Raw genomic sequence first — 23,440 nt, 5'->3', positions numbered from 1 at the left:
CTAGGCTCGTGGTGGGGGCGCCCACGGCCACCTGGCCCGCCAACGCGTCGGTGCTCAGTCCCGGGGCCATCTACAAATGCAGGATCGGAAGGAACCCCGACCGGACGTGCGAACAGCTCCAGCTGGGTGAGTTGGGTGTGGGAAAAGGAGGTAGTGACCCCTCTTCCCTCGAGGACCCCACTGGAGGACAAATCCTGGAAAAAGTTGTGACCCCAGTTTCTTCTCCTTCCCCAACTCTCTGGGGGCATTTTTCTGCTTTTAGCATATGGCATGAGTGCGCTACGGTGACAAAACTGCGATGGGAAAGTTTCTTAAGCTCCGTCTTCTTTCACCTCTCCCCTTCCTCCATGTGTGGAGCACAGTATAGACTCAGCGCGTTAAGGACAGCCCCGCTAAGCGAGACTTACTGACCTATTAACTTTGTTAAAGAACAGGCTAAAGAGCAGAGGAGGCGTAGCAGCTGGAATTGATCCCATAGTCTGTCATTTCAGCCTGAGGGCTTTTGGAGTTGTCCTTCAAAGGAAGTGATGCAGTTTTACATAGAAGATACAGTGTAAAAGAAGAGGGTAAAGACAATTTGGCGTCTCCATGGTTAATTAACGTGAGGTTTAAGATATAATTACTAGTTTTCCTTTCCCCAAACTCCCATGCTCAGTGAGCCTGTCGTTGTGCTGTCATTTCTTAATGTCTTGTCTTAGGTTTGCGCCAACTTGAAAATGTGCACTGGTGGGGGAGGGGAGAAGTTTCGCATTTCAAAGTCAGAAGTCCATTTGCTGCAACAAATATGCGAAGAAAAAAAAGGGGAACCATATTAATTCAGACCTATCTTGTTCCAAACACTGTCAGGCACTGCTGCATATACTGCTTAATTTTTGCCCCCGCTGAGAAACCCTGTTACGTATTGTTCCTATTTTATGAGGCCTTGGACTTAGAGTTGGGAATACCTTTACTGACCTTGTGAGTGGCAGGTGTGATTCCAAGACAAAATCAGATTTGCTTGGGTACAAAGTGTAAGCCTTTTTATTTCATATATGTATCTTTAGCGCAAATAATTAAAGAAAGGCTCCAGGATGTTGTGTGCTGAACTGATACACCCTCTGTAAGGGGGGAATAGAAGGTCACAACTGGTACTTTTATCCTATTTTTCTTCACTGTAGATAGACTTTTGAGAATAGCCACTTACTGCACCTTTAACTACTCTTTCAAAATGGCAGTCTTTGCTTTTTCTCAAACTGTGGGGCTGATTTCCTTCATTCAGAAGAATTCAAATAGAGCATGGCCCCAGGAAATTCTTTACTTTTCTCTCAGAGCACCCTTGTCTGTAGCACGCAGAGCAGGACTCAGCCTTCCGTAAGCATTCTCCTCCCCAAGCACAGATGAGGGATGCATAAAACATTCTCAGACCAATAGGTGGGAATCGTTTTGAAAAGCTGGACTTTCATTTCATGAAAGGATGGTGGGGAGAAGAACTAGGGAGCGAAGCAGTCAACCTGGATCTGCCTGAGGGTCTTGCCAGTGTCTCCGTAGGGTACAATTCTTTTTTGTTGTTCTGCCGTAGTTTCCCGGTCTGTGCCATTATAACTGTCACTATTTAGCACCTATTTCCTGTCTGCACAGGCACAGAATCTATTTCTGGATGTGTATGTTTAACTGAAAGGATCATGTCACAATATTCCATAAAATTTTAGACAATAAAGGCTGTTGTTTGAGGGAAAATGAAAATTCACTGGGCATTTAGAGTGTATGGATTGACTACAGCAATTTTCTTAAGAGACGTGTGGCCTTGGTAGATGTATAAAAAACATAAATGGAAATTTATTGCAAGGATAAAGAAAAGTGAAGTGAAAGTTTGGCCTCAACCTGACTAGTGAGTAAGAGAATTCATTAGAAATGATAAGCCAAAGTGATATTTTAACTTTCAGAATGTTGGTCAATATAAAGTGAACTTACATAGATGAGGGGCAAAAGGGAATACAAAATTCCTCGTCAACTGGTTAAAATATTCATAGCTGTAGAAATAGTTCTAAATATTTGTAAAATCATTTCCTAAAGTTATTTCTTTTTTTTCTAGAGGTTTGGCACTTTTAGAATTCCTACAGTACATAATATTTACATTCATTTCATGGCGGTACAGGTACACAGCACATCTTAATTGCTCTTACCATTTCCCTTGCCTTCTCTCCTTCCCTCTTTCCTCCATCTGTCGATCCCCTGCTCATTTCATTTGAGAGATCTATCTAGCTTATGTATTGCATAGTTTCTCTTCTATGAGAAACGAAACAGCAAAACAAAAGGTAGAAGTAAAATGACTGAAGTTTTTTCTCATGTAACGTTCTCAACAGTACATCTTTTCGTCCTTATATAAAGCAACTGTCTCTATTAGAGCAAATTCAGAACTAACTTAAAGCTATAAGAGAAAAGATTGAGCCTATAGTCTGGAAAGAAAACACTGAAAATAATAAACGGATACAGATATCTTAGGATTGTAAGGTTTGTGGAGTATGTACTATTTCTTATGAAGAAGTTTTGTGCAGGGCACACACAGAAACATAGAGAACGTTCTATGTAAGATAGCTTTAACTATCTTGTCTCAACTGTCAGTAATTGTAATGTTTGGAAAATGTTCGATACTTTGGAGATATTAAAAAATATGAGTTTATTTACTTTCTACTTAAATTTATATGTGTGAGTCATCTGTAAGTAACAAGTCAGTGTAAAGAAATGGGCTGTGCTAGTTAGTTTTCCCATTTCCCATTTTGTAGTTAGTTTTTCCATTTCCCATTAGGGTGGGTATCACCCTATATGTGATACCCAAAACTTAAAGGAGAAAGTTTTATTTGGTTTACGGTTTTCAGGAGAGCCAGTGCAAGGCAGGAACATCACAGCAGTGCACAGCTGCTTAATTAATGGCATCAGGAAAGCAAAACAGGGCAATGGTGCCAGTGAAGAAGGGGTCAGGAGCAGTGTGTGGTTCACATGGTGCTGCCTCCATGGCCCAGCCAGATGCACTAAGAAGAATGCTTTCCTCACCCCTAGTTAGCTGCCATGCCAGTCAAGTTGACAGTTCAGCTTAAACTTCACAGGGGCCAATCAATGAATGAAACCAAATGTGAAAAACTTAAATGTGTGAGTTAAAAGATGATGGTTGAGCTAAAACTTGACAATAATATTTTCTTGTTATCTCATCAAAAGTGTTAGAAGGCCATGCTATAGTTGTTGGGACAGAAAGGTGTCCCATTTCATTTGGAGTCACCCGCTGTTGTGAATCTGAAGGTACAGGGCCTCAGAACGATGCTAATCTCCTATGAGATTCAGAACATCTGTGTCCACTCTTCTCCAAGTCTCTCTGTGGGATGTCACAGCAGTGGCTCATTCGGATGGACTCCTTTTCTGAGAAGAGGAGGTTACTAGCTCCCCATTCTACCATACCCTGCAGATGATATTGTATACCCTGCTGTATTTACTGTAACCATCATCTGAATCAAGCTATAAGTGCCCATCTATCTGGAATGCTCAGGATGGGAGATGCTAGGAGTTCCTGTTTAGAAAGTGAATTGACCGCAGAAGCGGCACCAAGACAACTGCCTGTATTGCACCATAAGGTGCTTTTCTTCCTTCACATTCAGGCTGCTTTCAGGTCACTGTCTTCCGGAGAGGTGTCCCATCTTACTTCTTTTATAATTCTCTCTGTAAACCAGAGGAAGGTGATCATAAAAACTGGGGTGGCTACGGTGATTCCTACATGTCTACCTCTTTTTCCATCCAGAACTCTGTGTCTTCCTGAGGTTTGCTGAAGGAAACTTTGATCACAAATGCTTCCTGAATCAGGGAATTACCAATAGTGACTCCACTAATATAGTTACACATGGTCTATCCATGGACTGCCCATAGCAAAGAATTAGAATATAATAAATCAATAATTATCAAATTGTACTTACAAGTCTTTGATTATTCGAAGGATACTCTAGATCTTTCCTTATTTTGATAGCACATACACACACCTGGACAGTAATGCAACCATTAGTCGGATGTGGCTCTTCAGCACATGCAGTTACTACAATGAGTGGGGCCGTAATGTGAGTTACAGTCCAGATTTCAAAGCCACAGTACAAAAAACTTAAGACATTGATTACATTTGAAAGAAATACTTAAAGTCAATATTTTATTAGTCATTTTCCCATTGCTGGTACAAAATAGGTAACACATACAACTTAAAAGAGGAGAGGTTTGTTTTGGATCATAGTCTCAGAGAATTTAGTTGGATTCAAGGCAGAAGTGGCACAGTAGAAGGGCATGGGGGAAAACTGTTCAACCTATGGTGGCCAGGAAGGGAGGAGCTAGGGACAAGAATACAGTCTTCCAAGTCACAATCTCAGTGACTCACTGCTTCTGACCTTCACCTCCTAAAGCACCTTCAGCTATAGAATCATTAGTGGCTTAGCCTACTGATGACTATTCCCATGTTCTAGTCACTTTCCCAAATCCTCACCTCTGAACACATGAGACTTCGAGGGGGGCATTTTAGATTTAAACCATAACATTCTACCCTTGGCCCCCCAAAGTCCCATGTCCATCACATTATGAAAAATGGATTTAGTGCATCTCTAAATGTTGCCTGTCATAACAATTCCAGCAATGCTGAAAAGTCCAGTCTCCTCTGACACTTAAGGCAAACTCTTACCAGTGAGCTCCTTTAAAAATTAAAAACAAAAGTTATATAATTCCAATACAATGACACAGGATAAACATTCTCATTCCAAAAAGGCAGAATGGGGGATAGAAAGGAATCGAACCAAAACCAGCAGGGCAAACGTTTAATCCTATAGCTCTATGAGTAGCACCCAGGGCAAGTTGTAGTGAGGTAGGAGTAGCAAAAAGCTAGGGCTGCTCTGCCTCTGTGGTTGTGTTGGTTGTGGCAGACATAGCTTTTCTTTTGGGGTGGTTTTGCCTTGTGCCTGTAGTTCTTCTCAGCAGATGTTCCATATTCCTGGCATCTCCAACTTCCTAGGTCTCCACTGCCCCCTCGATTTCCCTCTCATAGCTTTATGTACTTCCTTCTCTGTCCTGTCTTCTCAGTCTTCTTTTGCATTCAGGGTCGAAGCTCCAAGACTCCAGAACCCTTGGATTCTGCATGCCTAAAAAGCCAGCACCATGTAAATGACACCTCCGTATGCTGCCAGCTTGAGCAATAGCCAGGCCTCTTCAGATCATGGCTGCAGTGGCCTCTGAGAAGCTGAATTTGGGGAAATGTTTCCCTAGGTGGCCCTGAGAGAGCAGGATGCTCTCAGGTTCTCTTCTCAAAGCAAAGTATTTTAAAGTAATTAAACTGTTTACACCTTTGAGCATGTGATGGGTGGGTTCTGGCCAATTTCTGAGAGGCCATCAAGGCATCTTTCCTCTTGTCTTTATACAAAGTACTTGGCTTCGTTTTAATGGCACTGTTATTTTCAGCAGCTACATTCTTGTTGGCTTCAACTTTGCTTCCTTTCTAACAAAGCTGCACAATTTTCATGTCTTCCGGCTCTGCTTTTTGCTCCTGATTGTCACTATAGATATGGTTGTAAAAAGCCAGCAGTACTTATTTTATAGCCTGAATGTTGGGCTGCCTTGAAATTTTCTTTGCCACGTTTATTAGTTTTTAAATTCAGCCTAAGACAAGGTCTTAGGACATGGACAAAAATGAAGATAAGTTCTTTATCAGAATGAATCATGAATGGCCTCTTATCCATTTCCCAGTAAAGTCCTCATTTCCATCTGAAATTTCATGAGTCTGGCCATTATTGTCTGCATTCCTACCATCATCTGGTCTTCTAAGCTCTGATCAAAATCACCCATCAAGCTCTACTTACAGCACTGTAGAGTTTCTCCAGCCTACATCTCCAAAGCTTCCTAGATTCCTCCTGCAAACTAGTTCCAAAGGCTTCTGAACAGCAAGGTTAGGTATTGTCCAGTAATAACCCCATGCCCAATACCAATTTTCTGTGTTAGTCACTTTCTCATCACTGCCAAAAAATACTCAACACCTGTACATTAAAAGAGGAGAGGTTTATTTTGGCTCAGACTTTCAGAGAATTAGTTCAAGCATTGTTGGTTAGCTCCAAGGTAGAAATGGCTGGATTGATGGGCATGGCAGAGGAAAGCTGTTCAACCCATGGGGGCCAGGAGGAGAGATGAGGAGAAGCCTGGGACAGGAATACACCTTTGCAGGTCACATTCCCACACCTCTTCCAACCAGTCTGTATAGTAGCATATTTAGCCATGAACTTTTTAATGGATCAATCCACTCTTGATTATAGCACCTCTATGTCCCAATCACTTCCCAATCACTACTGAACACATAAGGCTTTGAGGCAAATTTAGATCTGACTCATAACAAAAATTGATTGCATTATTAATATTTTAGATTTATTAAATTAAATGTATTTAATTTAAATTAATTAAATTAAATGTATTTAATATTAAATGTATTTACTTCATGCTTTTACTTTTATGTTTATAGTATGGCTAATCTAAAATTAATGAGATCTTGTAGGCTTGCGTTATATTTCTATGAAACAACACTATTGTAAAGAAAGAGAAATTCCCTGTGTAAAATACCATTGCATTTTCAGTAGGTGCTTTCCCAGTGTTGATGCATAAATTAGTAAGACTTTCAGTTCTTTTCCAGACCAAGTGGTCTATTTACTGGGCTTTTAAGCATTTTGTCTGTGCCCTTCTTTTTCATACTGGAAAGACCAATGGTCCGTCATGCGTTAGTCACCATTACCCTCCTTGAATTTCTTTTTGTAAATTATATGTCTTTAGAAAAACTCCTAGTTTATATTGCATGACTGTTTGGAAGAGGTTAAATTAAGTGTTGCATCATTAAACCAATGATTCTTTCACCCTCACTTCTGCCTGATTTGCAAGAGTTATTAGGATAATCTTAAAGGCAAACATGTCACTGTTGAAACAGCACATATATTTTTCTTGATATTTCTCTTTTTCCTTTTCATGTGCAATATGCTTTGTAACTTATGAAGCTGAAGTTGATGCAGATCATCTGTTTGGAAAAATCAGCCCTGTGCATAGGCCTGTGATGCCACTTATGCAAAAAATCAAAACAGGGAGGTTTGTTAATAAACTTTCAGGTTAATGGAAAGTTCTCCCAGTTTCTCGAACTTTATTTCCCAGTGATTGAGATTTCTTCCTAATTTGAGAGATTGAGGTTTTGTAAGTGCATTTTATTTTTTGCCTTTTATTTCTTTGGTCACTAAGTAATATTTCTAATAACTAAGAAATCTCCCATCTTGGCAATAGCTATGGGGCCAGATATGGTGCTGCCTTGAACACATGAGTTGTTCATTTAGATAGTCATTTACTGAGGGATGCTGTAGGGGAAGAACCAGAAAGAGACATGGGTGTCCAAAAGAAACATGTTTTCCCCCACAGGGTTTAGTCTGTAGGTACCGGGATTAGAGAAAAATATGGTGAAGGGATCCAATCGAGTTAGAATAAAAACTCAAACTAGAAATTTCATTTGATTCAGATATTCTCTTCCTAGGTATCTTCTACAAAGAGTTAAAAGACATCACATTACAGTGATATATGCATACCCATGTTTGTAACAACACAATTCATAACATCTAAATAGCCTATATGCCCATCAACAGATAAATGAATAAAGGAAAGGTGGTATTACACACTGTAGAGTACTACTCTGCCCTAAAGAAAAATAAACTTGAGTCATTTGTAGGAAAATGATGTACCTTGAGACTACATTGTGCAGTGAAATAAATCAGATACACAACCTTAAATACCACATGGTTTCTCTTATATGAAAAACAATTTATAAATAGCAAGATAAAAGGTAATCAAAAGTAGAGAAATAGATCTCTTTTGAATAGGAATGGGATCAGGAGATGGAAGAAGGGAGGAGGCTGGGGAGGGAAGGGGATGAGAAGAGGAATTAAGATGCCTTAGGTCCATATGCCAACTCCACACAAGGAATGGAAGCATTATGTACTGCAAACGTGTATTAATACAAATTTCCAGGAAAAAAATAATAAGGTGATGCCTCTTGAGGAACTGGGATTCAAATGAAGAGCTGGGGAGCAACCAGGAGTTAAGCAAAGGCAGAGGTTACGGAAATGTGTGCCAGACAGACAGGAAGATCCTGAGCTCTCTGAAAGCATGGTACTTTTGAAGAACTGAAAGAAAAATGCGTACTCTGGCCTGTAGATGGTGTATTGAACTGTAGGTTGAAGACACGAGTACGCATTATTTGGGGGACCACTTTGTAAGTACAAATTTATACTGTGGCGTTTCAAGCTGGAGAGCGACATGGTCAGATATATGTGTTCGATGGAATCTTCTAGCTGCAGGGTAGTGAATGCTTTGGACTCAAGGTAGTAAGACAATTATAGGAAGCTTTTTGGTAGTATAGATTGCCATGATACGAACCTCTACTGTGTCAAGACATCATGCGGGATATGGAGAGAAGCAGAGGTTCTGCAGATGCTTAGAAGGTAGATTCCAGGGCATTTGGTAATTGTCAAATGAGAAAGATGAGGACAGACCTTCAAGGATCTGACTTGGGCTGATGAATAAATAATGGAGCTGTGTACGTAAAAAGGGTCAACAGGCAGGTTTTCTAGACAAATGTAAAGTGATATATTTCTTTGGCTTGAGAGTCCTATGGGACATAGAAGTAACTGTCTACTGACCAGTTAGTTGTTCGAGTCTGGAGCGCAGGAGAGAGGTCTACAGTGACAATCGAAAGCTGAATGTGATTGACATGAAAGTGGTCATCAGGCTGGAGGTGAATAAGCTTATCCCAGGAACTCTCTAATCTGAACAGACGATAGGATCAAGGGTGGACCCCCGAGGATCCCCACAGTTTGAAGTGGCTTGAACAGAGCTGCTCAAGCCTGGCTGCAGTTTAAATACTGCAGAGCCTCAAGAACAGCAGTTCCAGTGGCCGCATCTCAAACTGATCAGATCCCTGGTAATGGTTAGCAGGGCGTCAGGAGTTTCCAGAGGTCCCCAGATGATTCTCATAGTCATCCATCCACTGAAAAAGAAAGGAGAAGCCTGAAAAAAAACAAGACTGAACAGGAGGAACGAGAAAGGCCGCAAGGAACTCAGGTTGAGAGAGCATTGGGAGTCAGAGGACGGGCGTGTTCAGAGAAGAGATGAGTGGGTGGCAGCATTAAAAGCTACCAAGGTACCATACAAGATGAGAATTTAAGCAGTTTCACTGGGTTTAGAGAAAACTGGTTCATTTGTAACTGTGGTAACATTGGGTTTAAATGGCAAAGCTAGATTGCAGAAAGTTGAGAAGTCAGGAATGCGAAGTGGCAAACACTTGCAACTGGCTTCTTTTCACTAATTCAACACATACTGTCAATGACTTCTGCTATGTACTGGAAATAGAAAGAGTGAGTAAGATATGGTATGAAACCCTCAGAGAACTGTCTAAATGACAGGAAATGGAGGTGTGTAGATACTTATTCAGGAGATGATACAATAAGCACCATAATAGAGCCCATGACAGCAAGGAAAAATTGCTTGAATAGCCAGAGAAGCCTCCTTGGAGGAGAGAGCCAAGGAGCAGAGCCTAGTCTGAATGGTTTTGATGAGCTCAGGGTAGCAATGCAATGAATGCAAAGTGAACAGATGCATCTCTCAGCTGTGGGTGGGATTCTGGATTTGATGCCTATTTCAGCACCATTCTCAGGTGTCAAAGTCAGCTCAGACTCCAAATACTTCACCTACTCTCAAAGGCCACCCAAATAATAGCAGTCACTCTTGGGATTGGAGCTTAGAGGTGGTCTCATTTAAAACAAATTTTGTTTTCAGGATAGCCAGAGACATCAGATCAGGACGTAGAAGGGGGACTTACAAGTGTCAAGACAGGGCTCAATGATGACAACGTATGTTTTCACTTCACTCCAATGGATATATTGCAAATGATGAGAGAACTTTTTGAAATGAATCATATGAAATACTAGAACTCCTAAGGAAATATCCAGAGATATTAACATTACAGATTTGTCACATCCTTTTTGGGGGGGATTCCTTGGGTGAAGTGAATTGGATTTTTAAAATTATGCCCTACATAGGAGACTCTTATCAGTGCAAATCATTTGCTGGTGAAAGCGTCCCAGGTCCTCCTCACCCCAAAACAATTCTTTGCTTTCTAGGGAAAGTTTTCTGGTCACCATACATACGGTCACTTTGTCTGCCAGTCACAGATGCCTCTGTCTCACTGCAACCCTTCCTCAGTTAGGAAAAGGGCCTCCTCGCTGGTTTTTATTGCGCTCCCATATTTTTAAACCTTGTTATTTTCCTGACTTCCCTTTTTCCTTTTTGCATCCACATCCGTCCTAACCAAGCACAGAACTTCAGCACTGACTGAAGCATTAAGTGTTATCAAGTTTCCCTAGACTTCTTGCTCTGTATTTCACAGGTATCCAGAATAGAATCAGACATTCCTGTTAGCTTTTCAAGTGAAACTTTAAATCCAAGACAGTAGGGGATTTTCTTATTTTTCTAAGGCTGCATGTTAATGTTACAAAATTTTAGTAGTGTGTTATTTCAGAGACGGATGAAATGTAATGTAGGATTATTAACAGTGTCAATGTTTGAGTTCTTACCAAGGAAAATACTAATATGAAATCATTGTAAGGTAGCAGCAGGTGGGGGCTGACTGTGATGTCGAACCTTCCTTGACCACTTGTTAGTTTTATGGTCTTGGGAAAGATAGTCACCCGTTAATGCTTCTCCATCTGTAAAATGAGAAGTGATAATACAATACCAACCTCATCAGGAAAATTTAAATGAGATAGTATATGTGTTTACATGTATTACAATATGCTTGGTACATAGCAGACATAAAAGTTAATAATTATAGTAACTTTCCCTACTGAATTACATTCACCCTCTGCTTCTGTTGTTATTAAAAACAGTTGTAAAGGTTTACTGTACAATTGTGAAGTTTGAGATCAGGGCTCTAGTGGTGGCCCTAAACCAGTGATGGCGAACATTTTTGAGCTGTCAGTGATAACAAAGCTCACTGTGGCACATGTGCCTTCGTTTTGCCACCGCTGTCCTAAAGCTAGAATCATCCTCACAGTGACCTTGTTCTCTAGGATGCTGAGGCCTAGTGACTACTCGGTACCAACCAGCCTCTATCAAGTTGTAACCCTGTGATGTGGCATTACTCCCTGAGGATACTCACTTCTGTGTCAAATCCTCTTTTTGAGGTACTACACATCGAGGCCAGGTGCTCAACTGCTCCAGGCATTTTCATTTATTTTTTTAAAATTTTGAGACAGGATGGCCTTGAATTTGGCAATCCTCCTGCCTCAGCTTCCCAAGTAGTTGGGATTATAGAAATGTGCCACCTCAACCACCTTGAACTTCTTTCTGAAAAAAAACAAAACAAAAACAAAACAAAAAACCAGAAGTATAGAGGATGAGTATACTGGCTTTTTGAGGCCTATGTTTATATGAACAAATTTTCACATAAATTGAGCGTGGCTATTAGCAATTATGAGATTTTTCTTAGCCAGCCTGAGACTTAAAGACATGTTTTTCCAAATGAAAATACTTTCAAATGATTCTCACTTTGATGTTCTGATATTTCATTTAATGCTTGACCCCCTCTCCCCTGCGGCTACCGTGACGCTATTGGAGATTGAACTCAGGACCTTCGCACTGAGCTGTATCCCTTTCCTTCCTTCCTTCCCTCCTTCCTTCTTCTTTCTTTCCTTCTCCCCCCTCTTCCTTTCTTTTTTCTTGTGATACAGGATCTGGCTGAGTTGTTAAATTGCTCAGACTGGGCTCAAATTTGTAATCCTCTTGCCTCATCCTCCCTGAGAACAGGGATTATATAGGTGGCCACCACCATGCCAAGCTAGTAATGCTTTGACACTTTGCCTTGAGATTAACTGGAGGAAAGGGTCTTGGAAGCATAGTACTTTTGTATCCTGTGTCACCTGTAGAACTTGGATATTTTACTTTTTGTTATTCAAAAATATTTTTTTTGCTGTTGAATCAATAAACATCACTACTCTCTTTTCGAAACATCACCACCATAATTAGATGTATAAGAAAAGTATAATTTGATCATAGGAAATATAATGTAATGGACTTGGGTAGGGTTTCATGAGAAAAACCAAATGAAAGGGCCATTTGGATTAAGGCCGCTACTCACATGTCAGGGTACTGTAATCGCCCTCTGCTGGCCTAGTTCAAATTAAGGCAACAAAGGAGCTCTAGGGAGCTGAAGCCCTTGCTGTATATTGAACACTTATTAGAGTCAGGCAGTCTTGTAACCAAAGCTGTAAGCTTCTGTCAGCCTCGTAGCCCTTTGATGGTAGGTTCTGTGCTGTTGTCATTTTTCATTTTGCTGGCTCACTTTTTATCCCACACGTTTTTTTAATGTTCTAAATTTATTGTAGATAAAGAAATTACAAACATTATTTTCTCTTAGAATTCTTTTCAACAAATGTTAGGTGAACAATTCCATGGAATAAAGAACTAAAGAAGAGTTTTTGTTGTTGTTGTTTTTATTATTATTTTAAGAAAACATTTAAAGTGGAATAATTTGAAATACATAGCATTCATCTTTCAGTAGACCTCAGAAGGTCTTAAAAAAAGAAAGTAACTGCTGGAAGGCTTTTGCTACTTTTCTGAAACTTGAAGTCAGGTCATGAATTTTGAAAGATCAGGTTAAGTGTGTGCTGTCTTAGTAGTTGGAAAGCCAGGCTGAGAGCTGTTGAATGTCTCCCGGGGAAGCCACATCACAGTGACACAAGCCGATCAACCAGACACATTACTTCATCAGAAAGTCCCAGGGTTCCCCACCCAGGGTCTTACCTGAACTGTCAACAAGGTACAGAAAGAAGAACTTTGAGACTGACCTTTTCCTTATGTCTTCAGTGGAAATGCTGAAAACCGATCGAAATAGAGCAAAAGCACGGGGTAAGGGAGGGGACCATGGCAGTGACATTTTTCGTGAACAGCAGAAAGAAAGTTGATTTGTGGACAGTGGGCAGATTTAGGAAATGAAACTGAACTTGGTTCGTTTGGATGTCTGAAATGTTTGTAGAGTACCCGCAAGATCGAAAATGTTATTTTTTCCCACTTACCCGCCCCATAAACTCCAGCAAGTTATTTGACTTCTTTTAAGACTCAATTTTCTCATGTATAAAAAGGGATTGCTAATACAGTCCTCTGCTACTCCTGTGGGATCAAAGTGAGTTAATAAGTGAGTTGGATAGGTCTTTCCCAGCAGCGAGGGGCTGCAGGTGTTTTATGGAGGCGGGTGTGTGCGTGACTCGTGCGGCTTGGTATTGTTAGCCCGATCCTTAAAGCAGCCAAGGTAACGATAGCAACTTGAAAGGGTGCTTGCACGTGTGCTGTGTCCACGCTCTTCGTGCAGATCTTGCTGACTCCCACGGTCCTGGGGAAGCCCTCTGGGACAGGCAGTGCGCGGGCCCCAGCTGATTCTTGGTCTTAAATCATTCTACTCATAACCCACGCTCTGGCAAGATCCTCAAACCCACAAATGCCGTGCCCTCCTTTTGTGTCCTGTGTTACTATCCTAAACCTTAAGGCGATGCTGATGTGGAGGAGAAGTGGGAAGAACAGCAGTAAAGGGACAAGCTCTGTCCAGAGCTGTCTCCCCATCCCAGAGAGCAGGTTAGCGCAGTGCATGCTGGCCATGCACTTGTGTGGCGGTGTAACACCTTACAACATTCCCCCTTAAGCACAGCCAGGGCACATGAGTTCCTGCGGCTTGTGTGTCCAGTCCTGCTGAGAGGCGGGAATGCTGCCAGGAGCAGAGCAGTCCAGCTTCCCCCACTGCAGTGACACACAGACTGGATATCTCCTCTTCCATCGTCCTTGTCACATTTTTGACATGTGGAGCCATGAAAATAAAACCACTGGTGTGAATTTTTAAAAAATTTAAAAGTGAAGAAAGGAGCAGAGAGTGACCCTGAGTGAGTTCATACTAACATTGTTTACAAGCAATGATCAGAATGACCGTTTACTTACATTTACACATGCATTTGTACTGTCGCAGATCAGTGGTTGAAAATAACTAAAGTAGTAAGCATAGGCTTTTTCCCCCCACACTAAAAAAGAAAAAAAAGGAAAAAGGAGGAGCTTAATTTTAGAATAAGCGGGTGGTTGTTACATGGCTTTGCTCTGTTTAGAGTCTACTGGGGAAAAGTATTCCTGTGCTAGGGGATTAGTCTTTCGGGCTTATGAAAATGCGGAAAACTGTCACATGTTAATGCTAGATCATGTAAAGTATTTTTTCAGTGATGGAGCTGGTGTACTTTACTGAGAGTTCTCATTAGTAATATATGCACTGAATACTTGCAGCATGGCATCTAGGTAAAATGTAAACACAATCTGAGTTCACTTGTGGTGTTTCATTAGGGAAATGCATGAGAACTAGCCTTTCTTGTGACACTTCAATAATTATCACCTTTAACCTCTCTGAGAAGAAAATCTGCTTAACATTTGATATTCTCTTTCAATATCTAGTTGAAACTGAGGGGGACATAAAGACATTACTGTTATTGTAAAAACAGGCTATCTTTTTAAAAAATAATACAGGAAAAGCATAGCCACCAGCAGTTGATTACAATCCCAGGCCCAGCCCAACCACGGCTCCCTGGGAGCTCTTACAAACTCTGGTGTCTGGGCGTCCACCCTGACCTAGCACACCTGAGCTGCTGTGAGGGACCCCAGGTGTTGGTCTTTGTTTAAAATTTTCCCCAGGTGATCCTAAGGGCCAGTCAAGGGTGAATAACCTGTGGAGAAGGGGCGGAGACCCTGACAGGAGGCCTAATATAAGTTCATGAGGCCTTCTGACCTCTTCTGTGAGATTCTGCAGGCACTACTAAGATAAGGGGAAATGCTCTCAGAAATGAAGGAAAGACTCAGAGCAGAACTGAGGACTTCTAGGGTCTTCCTGAACTGATTCTGTCCTGTATTCAGTGCTGGAATTTCATTGGTGTCAGTGGGTTCGAGGGCTTTTGCCATGTAGTGAAAAAGAGAAACATAACCAATGTGAGTATATGTGTTCGTTCACTGACTTGGATTAGCTATTTTGGGTGTGTGTTTGGGAAAGAGTAACTGCTTCACAGCATGACTGTCTTCAACATTCACCCTTTTGCACACTCATTTCACACTAAGATACCGGACCCAAATAGAAGTTTAGTCAACTCCCAGTTGGAGCTGTGTGTGGTGTCGCGTCTCCAGACCCTTCTCCCTTTGCACACACTTCAGGCCCATGTGTTGGGAGTGGGATGATGAACAAGAAGTAGTCTGGGCCAAGATGAATGAAGCCACTGTCTCCTAACCTTGGAAGTAGGCCAGCATACTTGTAAACAAACATGCAGCCACTCCAGCAAAAGTGAAAATGCTTCTTCCTACAGGATATTAATTCCACCAGTTTCCTCTGAATGGTTACATACTGTGTGGCTAAGGACCCTTGATGGCTGATGCTGAGGGTCATCTGTGTTTTCCAAGATTAGATTAACAATGTATAATGCATTATTTTAAAATTACCATGAATCAAGAATGTTGTCAACTACAAGGCATCTGTTGTTGGAGTCACATAGTCACAAATACATGATACCACGTACAGTAGTCCTTAACCCCATCCCCATATTTCCCACTTACAAGCCCACCCCATGCTGTCCTATTGAAATCTCTTCTGCTGACAGGTGAATCAGTCCCACACTAGAATCCTGGGGAAGCTTTTATTCCATTTGTTTTTAGGGCAACCTCTCTTTCTTGTGGCTTCCAGAAGGTTGTTTGTTCTCTGTTCCTGTTTTTAACCTAGAATTAGGAGAAAGGGAAGTGAAGGGTGTGAGCCAAAGTCCCCAGGTGGTTGTAAGATCATAGATTCACCCTGAAGTCACTGGATAATGTAGTAGTTGTTCCCACTGGGGTCCAGGAAAGACTCAACTTGACGAAAAAGAGGTTGGAGAGAAGCGATGTTACTGGTGGGAGAAAGTTAGCAAATGTGCGATGGAGCAGTGGTGACATCCTTGTATCACCGGGTGGAGCCACAGCTGTCTTGGGAAGCCACCTGAATAGGAACAGCAATGGGAGAGCGTCTCTGATCTTCATTTCTGAATTTAAGAAACAGAGCTCAGCAAAGAAATTGATGATAACCTTACATTATTCTTGAATGTAAGAACTTTTTGGCCATTTTCATCAAGCAACTTCCACGGTATCTTGTGGTTTCAAGCTGTTGGTTGTTTTTCAGCTTTTGGTTGGTGTTCTCTAGAATCAATTTGTTTCTAAATACTGGATGTAATCTTACTGAGTGTTTAAATGTACCGTATTTTAAGAGATCAGGTATTCTTTGTTACCTCTGACTCTTTATCTGAGGCAACTGAGCCAGAGTATAATTACTTGAGTGTTGACTATAATTTTAGAAAGCTGTGATATTTTCAGAGAAGGTATTTTATGGATGGTAAAGTTTATTCTGCTAAATGCCAGAAACTTCAACTTCATGTAGTCTTGAATCTTCCATTCTGTCCTCTCTTCCCACTCCTCTTTCTCTCCCTCGTCTCCTTCCCTTCAGCCCTTAATTTTCACACAAACCATCTGTATTCACATCAGTAATCATTGGCAAGGTTTGGGCCACAGTAAGACTCTTCCTGTTTCAGGAGCAGACACTGCTAGAAACCCCAGCCTTCTTTCTCTAGGCTTAGTAATTTTCCTCCTCTCAGTCTGTCCCTCCTGGAAGCCATTGCTAATCAGTGGGAGCTGATGATTCTCCCGGAGGCCTGATCAGAAAAGCACCGTCCACGCTCACACTCGGTTGTAACAGTGTTCCTGCCGGAAGAGCCACTTGGGCCTCACTCTGACCCAGCTGGCTCAGAATCTCCAAAGGAGCAGCTCAGAAACTTTTACTTCAGCTGTGCTTAGGGCTGTGTTTTGCTTTTTCTTTTTCCCCTGCATGACGTTTTGGAGGGCACACATCTTCTCACGCTTCTTAAAATCTCTCCCGCCCTGGAGCTTGTTGTAAATGATTCCACTACCAAAATATTAATCTTATCTGTGTAGATATTCTGGATATTTTTCAGGATGCTATGTCTGAGGGTCAAAGCTACAGGAGACAAAGTGCCTAATGATACAGAGAATTTGTGAAGAGACTTATAAAATTGCGTCTTGTTCTCCCCCCAAATCATTGATTTGAAATCCCTTTAATACAGGATTTTAATATGTTCTCAGACATAAAGCAAAGAAGTCATGTCAGCAGCTGAAAAGTGAAGATCACTTTTTGCCTTCTAGTTTAAAAGTACTGTATTGCACATGAATATTTTATGTATGTTTGACTTTCTAGCTATTCATACATTTACCTAAGTGCATATTGAAGTATTTTATTTACTGCTGAAACCCTGTGGTTTCCCAGATCTTTTTATCTTTGTTGAAAACATGAGTCACACTCCACCCAATGTAAAGCCTGAGGTAGTTCAGTTTAAAAGCTGTGCATTATTAGTATGCTAATTCTGCATTCCACTTTGCACATGCTCAGCCACTGCTTTCTGGCTCCAATAAACTCTGCCTTCATTCCAGAGGACCATACCGAAGCACTGGGAAAAATGCTCCGGCAATGCTGCTTATGTTGTAATGGTTAAAACAAAAGTACAAATCCTAAGCCTCAGACCCCACAGCTGTATTTGCACAGCCTGTGCTGGTTTTCATAGGGCTTCCTGTCCTACTCATAGTTACCTCCTCTTACCACTGGGGCCAGCGCTCTACAACTCGGTCATTTACAAACAAAAATGACATGGTCGGAGAAAGTAGCTGTGGTGGCGCAGAGCGACTTGCACCCCGCCCCATTGCACGCTGAATATAAGATGAGTGAGAAGTAGTTGAAGGAAAAACATTGGAGATATCGAGTGCCGAGGTTTATTTTCCTTATTCTTGTAAAATAATACTGTCTTCAAGGAAACTGATGATAAACTTACTTTCAAATGCTGTAGGTAGCCCTACTGGAGAACCCTGTGGAAAGACATGTTTGGAGGAAAGAGACAATCAGTGGCTGGGGGTCACACTTTCCAGACAGCCAGGAGAAAATGGATCCATTGTGGTAGGTATTAGAATTGACCCACTGGATCATTCTGAAATTGGATTTCTAAGGTGCAACTTTTACACCATTTGGTCTTTTATTTTCAGACTTGTGGTCATAGATGGAAAAATATATTTTACATGAGGCATGAAAATAAGCTCCCTACTGGTATTTGCTATGGAATGCCTTCTGATTTACGAACAGAACTCAGTAAAAGAATGGCTCCATGTTACCAAGGTGAGGTTTGATTTGGATATCAACTACATCAAAAGGAGGAAGCGGATGCCTTTCTGGTTATTTTAAATTTTCAGTTGTGAGTGATTAGAGGAAGAGGAAGACCTTTGACATAGCTTTTTCGTCTTTTTCTTTTTTTAAACTATTCAAAGTATTCCTTCCTTTCTGTACCCAATTGCAGGGAGCTTTAGTTTTCATAAGTAGTTTATGCTCTTGGAGTAGAAATTCTACAGCTTACTTGAATAATTATGGAAGCTAGTTGATAATTATCCACTTTTGTAGTTTACTATTGTCAGTGTCAGTCTAATGCCTCAATAAATATAGAACACTTAAAATTGTACAATTACATTGAAAAGTTTGATTGGAAAGAGATTAGGTTTCTTGGTTTAACTCCAGCTTCTGGGAGTAATCAAAATATTTCAAGTTTAAGTATAAGCAAGTCTTTCCCACTTTTATTCCAATTCATATGTTCCTTGAAATAACAGGAGATAAGTGTCTAAAGTGTGAAAGACGTTTCCCTTAGAAATTCTGTTTACATACGTCATATTCAGATCTAGTTCTTAAACACAGAAATGATCAATGTTGTGGTGAATGTCTACAGAGCACTTAAAAATAATATCTGCAACAAAACAATCTCTCAAAATCTCTCCTTAGGTGAGACCAAGAAAAATATGAATGCTAATTTCTAATTTTTATAACCAAAAAACCAGAAATAAAATCCTAGTAATCAAAGAAAATTTTCTTTAACTGGCAAGAATTTGGCCAGGTATCTGAGTTCCATTATTTATTTTATTTTATTTTTTTGGTTCTGGAGATTGAACTTGGGACCTTGTGCTTGCGAGACAGGTGTCAGAACCACTGAGCTACATCTCTGGCCCCAAGTTCCATTATTGACTCTAATGATACTGATGTCTTCCCTCCCTCAAATCTGATGGCACAGAGAGCTTGCATCACGCATATTCCTATTTTATCTTTAGATGCAAGAAGACAAAAAGTGAATATTAAATTCTCAGTTGAGGTTAGTCTGTTTCTGTATGTTTATTATCTTTTGCTGAATAGTTTCTGGTTTACAATTTTAAACATTTTCACAAAAGATTTTTTTTTTTTTTTGCTTAGATACACCTAGCCCTCTTACAGTAAAATTCAAGATGACATAAAACTGACACATCCAGAATTGTGAAAAATATAGTTAAAAGGGATAGTTAATATACATTACAAAGCAATTTACTTAAATTCCCTTGTTTTTAAAACCCAAACATTGTGATCATGATTGTTCTCTTGATATGTCAATTCTTCAAAAGAAGCAAAACTGTGTCCCCTTAGCCCCAAAAGACTTCGTTCATGAGGGATTTGTAACAAAGACCCTGTGTTTTGGCCTTGATTCCACAATTTTCCCCAACTTGGAAAATAACAAAGTATAATTTCTTTGATGTTGAAAAAATTGGATAATAAGTGCAAATTAATGAAGTTGAACTTTTTAAAAAACTTTTGTGGCATTATATACAAATGCCTACTCTAAATGGAATTTAAAAATGTAAGAACTGAAGCCATAAAACTCTAGAGGCAACTATAGAAGAAAACATTTTTGATATTGGTATGGAAAATGATTTCCATATTTTGATGGAACTACATCAAAATAAAAAACTTCGGGAAGGCAGGAACAAAGGGAAAAACTGAGAACCAAGACTTGTCATGTAAGGGCACAAGATCCCAATAATGAATATAACTGTACTGTATACCTAAAATGTACCAATAAACACAATGAGATAAATAAAAATAAAAAGCTTCTACACAGCAAAGGAAAAAGTCAGTATTATGAAGGACACCCTATAGAATGGGGAAAAATATGTAATTGATAAGGGGTTAATATCCAGAATACACAAAGAACTCAAGTTGATAACAAAAAACCCATTTTAAAAATGGGCAAAAATCCCCAATAACTTTCTTTTCAAAGAAAGCATCAAAATTGTTAGATACATCAGAATATGCCCAGTGTCATTAATCATAAGGGAATGCACAATTCTATCATAATGGGATCACCTCACACCTGTTAAAGTGGTTATTTATCAAATAGACAAGTGCAACAAGCTCTGGAATAAATGAAAAATTTGAACACTTTCATACTGTTGAATGAAGGGAGTGTAAATTGGGACAGCTATTACAAAAAAATTTAAGAATGGAACTATCCAGTGATCCAAAGGAAATAAAATCAGTACCACATTGAGATATCTGCACTCATGGTCATTGCTCATCATTGACAAGTGAGTAGAAAAGGATTGTGGTATATGTTTGCATTCACCTACACACACACACACACACACACACACACACACACACACAGTGGAGGAGTTTTCTTAAAAAAAAAAATTTGTAACAACGGGGATGAACCTGAAGCGCATTATGTTCAAATAACACATAATCTTACATGTGGAATCAAAAACTGTCAAATACGTAGACAGGAAGGTGGCTGTCTGGTGAGGAGGCGAGGTGGGAATGGGGAGATGGTGGTCAGAGGGTTCAAGTTAGTTACGTAAAAAGAATAAAGTCTGGAGACCTCATGCATGGTGTGGACTGTTTTTAATATTACAGTGTGTCATGGAAATTGGCCATAGAAGAGATTTGGGACTCTTAGACCACACACAAAGAAAGGTCACTGTGAGGACATGGATATGTTATTGGAGTAATTTCACTGTATATTTATACAACAGAACGTAATGTTTTACACCTTAAATTTATATCTTACTCATTTGACAAATATCGGCATGTGAACTGCACATTCTCAAGAGGAGGCACAGGGAGATTTGGTTTTTATTGCCATTTCATGGTGATATTTTGAAGACCAATACGAGTTGTGTAAGCTTAGATTTTATGTTGCTACTTTTTAAAATGGGATAGTACAAAACAGACGTTAAAAGGCATCTTTGTAAGGATTTCTAAAAAACCTTGCAAAATTGTGGTTTATGTAAAAATGTAATCCTGAATCATTTTTATATTCAATTTTAGATTATGTGAGAAAATTTGGAGAACACTTTGCATCTTGTCAAGCTGGAATATCTAGTTTCTTCACAGAGGTAATGGATCAAAATATGGCTGTTTATGAATGTTTACATATAATATCTTTCTTCTGAAGACTTAGAAAAACCAATGCCACACTTTGAAGTAAAAATTGTGTATAATCTCAATATCATTTAAATTTACCAGTGTTAATATTCTATTTTTACTCCAAATATACTTCATATAGTTTGAGAAAATTAATATTTTTGGTCATACCACTCAAAAGTAGAAATTTATGCTAAAGAGTATAGGTTATATTAGTAGTTTAATGGAAATCGAAAGTAGCTATGTAGCTTTTGTTAGGTAATTAAAATACCTATTCAAGTTTATTTTTATTATCAGTTATGGAGGGAGGGAAATACATGAATCCACATTTTTCATTATATTGCAATTGGGATGTTTAAGGATGTGTTAATATTCTCTTAAATCAGGTATACCCAAACTCTGATTTCTTTTATTAGAACTCTTGTGGCATACTGTGAAAGGTCACAATTATATTTAACTCCCAAATCTTGTGGTTTCTCTTAAAGTTCCATCATGAATTCATGAATATCATCTAACTCTGTGGAGATCAGACTTTATCAAGTTTTAGGTGAATAATTTCTGTAAAATACGATGTCATTATGTTTTTAAATGCTTGTAGTAGTGCTTTCTTTAGTTTATATTTGAATTTACTTTTAAATTATCAAGATTTAAGAAGTACAGAAACATGATAAATAGACTTGATTGCTACAAGTTTCCATGCTGTACCAGACTAAGGCTTCCTTATGCCAACCTTTTGTTGCTTTTTCTTAAATTCCTATTTATAATAGGTCTCAAATTCCACTGGATTTTTAATAAACTTTTTTACTCTTGTCTTAACATTTTTAGGAAACCAAGTCAGTGGTCTTCACAATTGAAATAAGTCCACTCTGGCAACACTTGATTATCTTCCTAAAGAGCAAGAGCATTGATCAATCTCTCATATTTGATTTTCTTTGGGGGAAAACACATTACCCTATTCCTAGAAGCATACTCTACTGTTCACTGAGACTACCTATGACTTTTGAAGTCCACTGGATAAATTTGAAGAGACAGTTTTAGAATATTTTCCTTTTAAATTCTGTTTTCAAATGAGAAACCATTAGCCAACTTTCCTGGCCCTTTTTTTTTGTCATGTATTTTTAAGTTAAGAAAAAATATTCATATTTCAGCAATGTATTACTCAGTGTTTTGCCCTCCCTATTCACTATTTGCTTTTGAGTGGTGATATTTAACTGTTAAATTTTTTTTTCTTTTTACATACAGGATTTGATTGTGATGGGAGCTCCAGGATCAGCTTATTGGACTGGCTCTCTTTTTGTCTACAATATAACTGCAAATAAATACAAAGCCTTCGTAGACAAGCAAAATCAAGTAAAATTTGGAAGTTATTTAGGTATAGTAAATTGACAAATGTAAATTCTCTCTGCCTTGGAGTTAAATAGTTATTATAACGAAAGGATATTGTATCTTCAGAAGGATCTACATGGCCAGTATGTAGAAACTGTCTCTAGTTTAAGTATAAATTCTGTGGAATTTTAGGGAATGTATTCTTTTACATTGACATTTGTGACTACCATCTTCATAATTAACTAGAGCTCCTGAGGTAGCCTCCTCTTCGTAGTTCACTTGAGGCAACACAGACTTGTACACATCTTTATGTGGTCAACTTATTATGAGTTATTTCTAGCCTCAACTTGTGCGCACTATGTCTTATGTCCCAGAAACTTTTTGTAAGAGTTTTATATAAATTCATTCAACTATGCACATACACATACATATGTATGTAACATTTAACTATGTAGAATTTCTTAAAAGACCAAATGAAAGCTGATGGGACTGTCGACAGCATTCTAGGTAAAAGGTAAAATTATGAAGCATAGTCTAAAATTTGCTTGTTTGCCTTTGCCTTTTAGATTCTTGGGCTATTTCCCAGAGCTTAACTATTTTTAATCAACATCATTCTCTTCCTCCTCATTATTATTTCATACTTGATATTTCTATGGAAATACAAACATTTTTGGCATTACTTCTCAT

General features: G+C 39.3%; 1 protein-coding gene across 1 annotated transcript in view; it reads left to right on the top strand.

Annotated features, from left to right (window-relative positions):
• Window positions 1-23,440, top strand: part of Itga4 (integrin subunit alpha 4) — a 76,343-nt gene that overhangs the window by 1,198 nt on the left and 51,705 nt on the right. The window contains exons 2-6 of the mRNA XM_010636805.2: window positions 5-126; window positions 18,009-18,115; window positions 18,202-18,331; window positions 21,332-21,399; window positions 22,670-22,799. Coding sequence (XP_010635107.1) covers window positions 5-126; window positions 18,009-18,115; window positions 18,202-18,331; window positions 21,332-21,399; window positions 22,670-22,799 — 557 coding nt within the window. The remainder of the gene's footprint in view (window positions 1-4; window positions 127-18,008; window positions 18,116-18,201; window positions 18,332-21,331; window positions 21,400-22,669; window positions 22,800-23,440) is intronic.

The sequence above is a fragment of the Fukomys damarensis genome, unplaced genomic scaffold (assembly GCF_012274545.1).
Source record: "Fukomys damarensis isolate Sample0158 unplaced genomic scaffold, DMR_v1.0_HiC HiC_scaffold_26, whole genome shotgun sequence".
NCBI classification, from domain to species: Eukaryota; Metazoa; Chordata; class Mammalia; order Rodentia; family Bathyergidae; genus Fukomys; species Fukomys damarensis.
The sequence above is the reverse complement of the archived record's forward strand: the minus strand, read 5'-3'. Positions and strand labels throughout refer to the sequence as shown.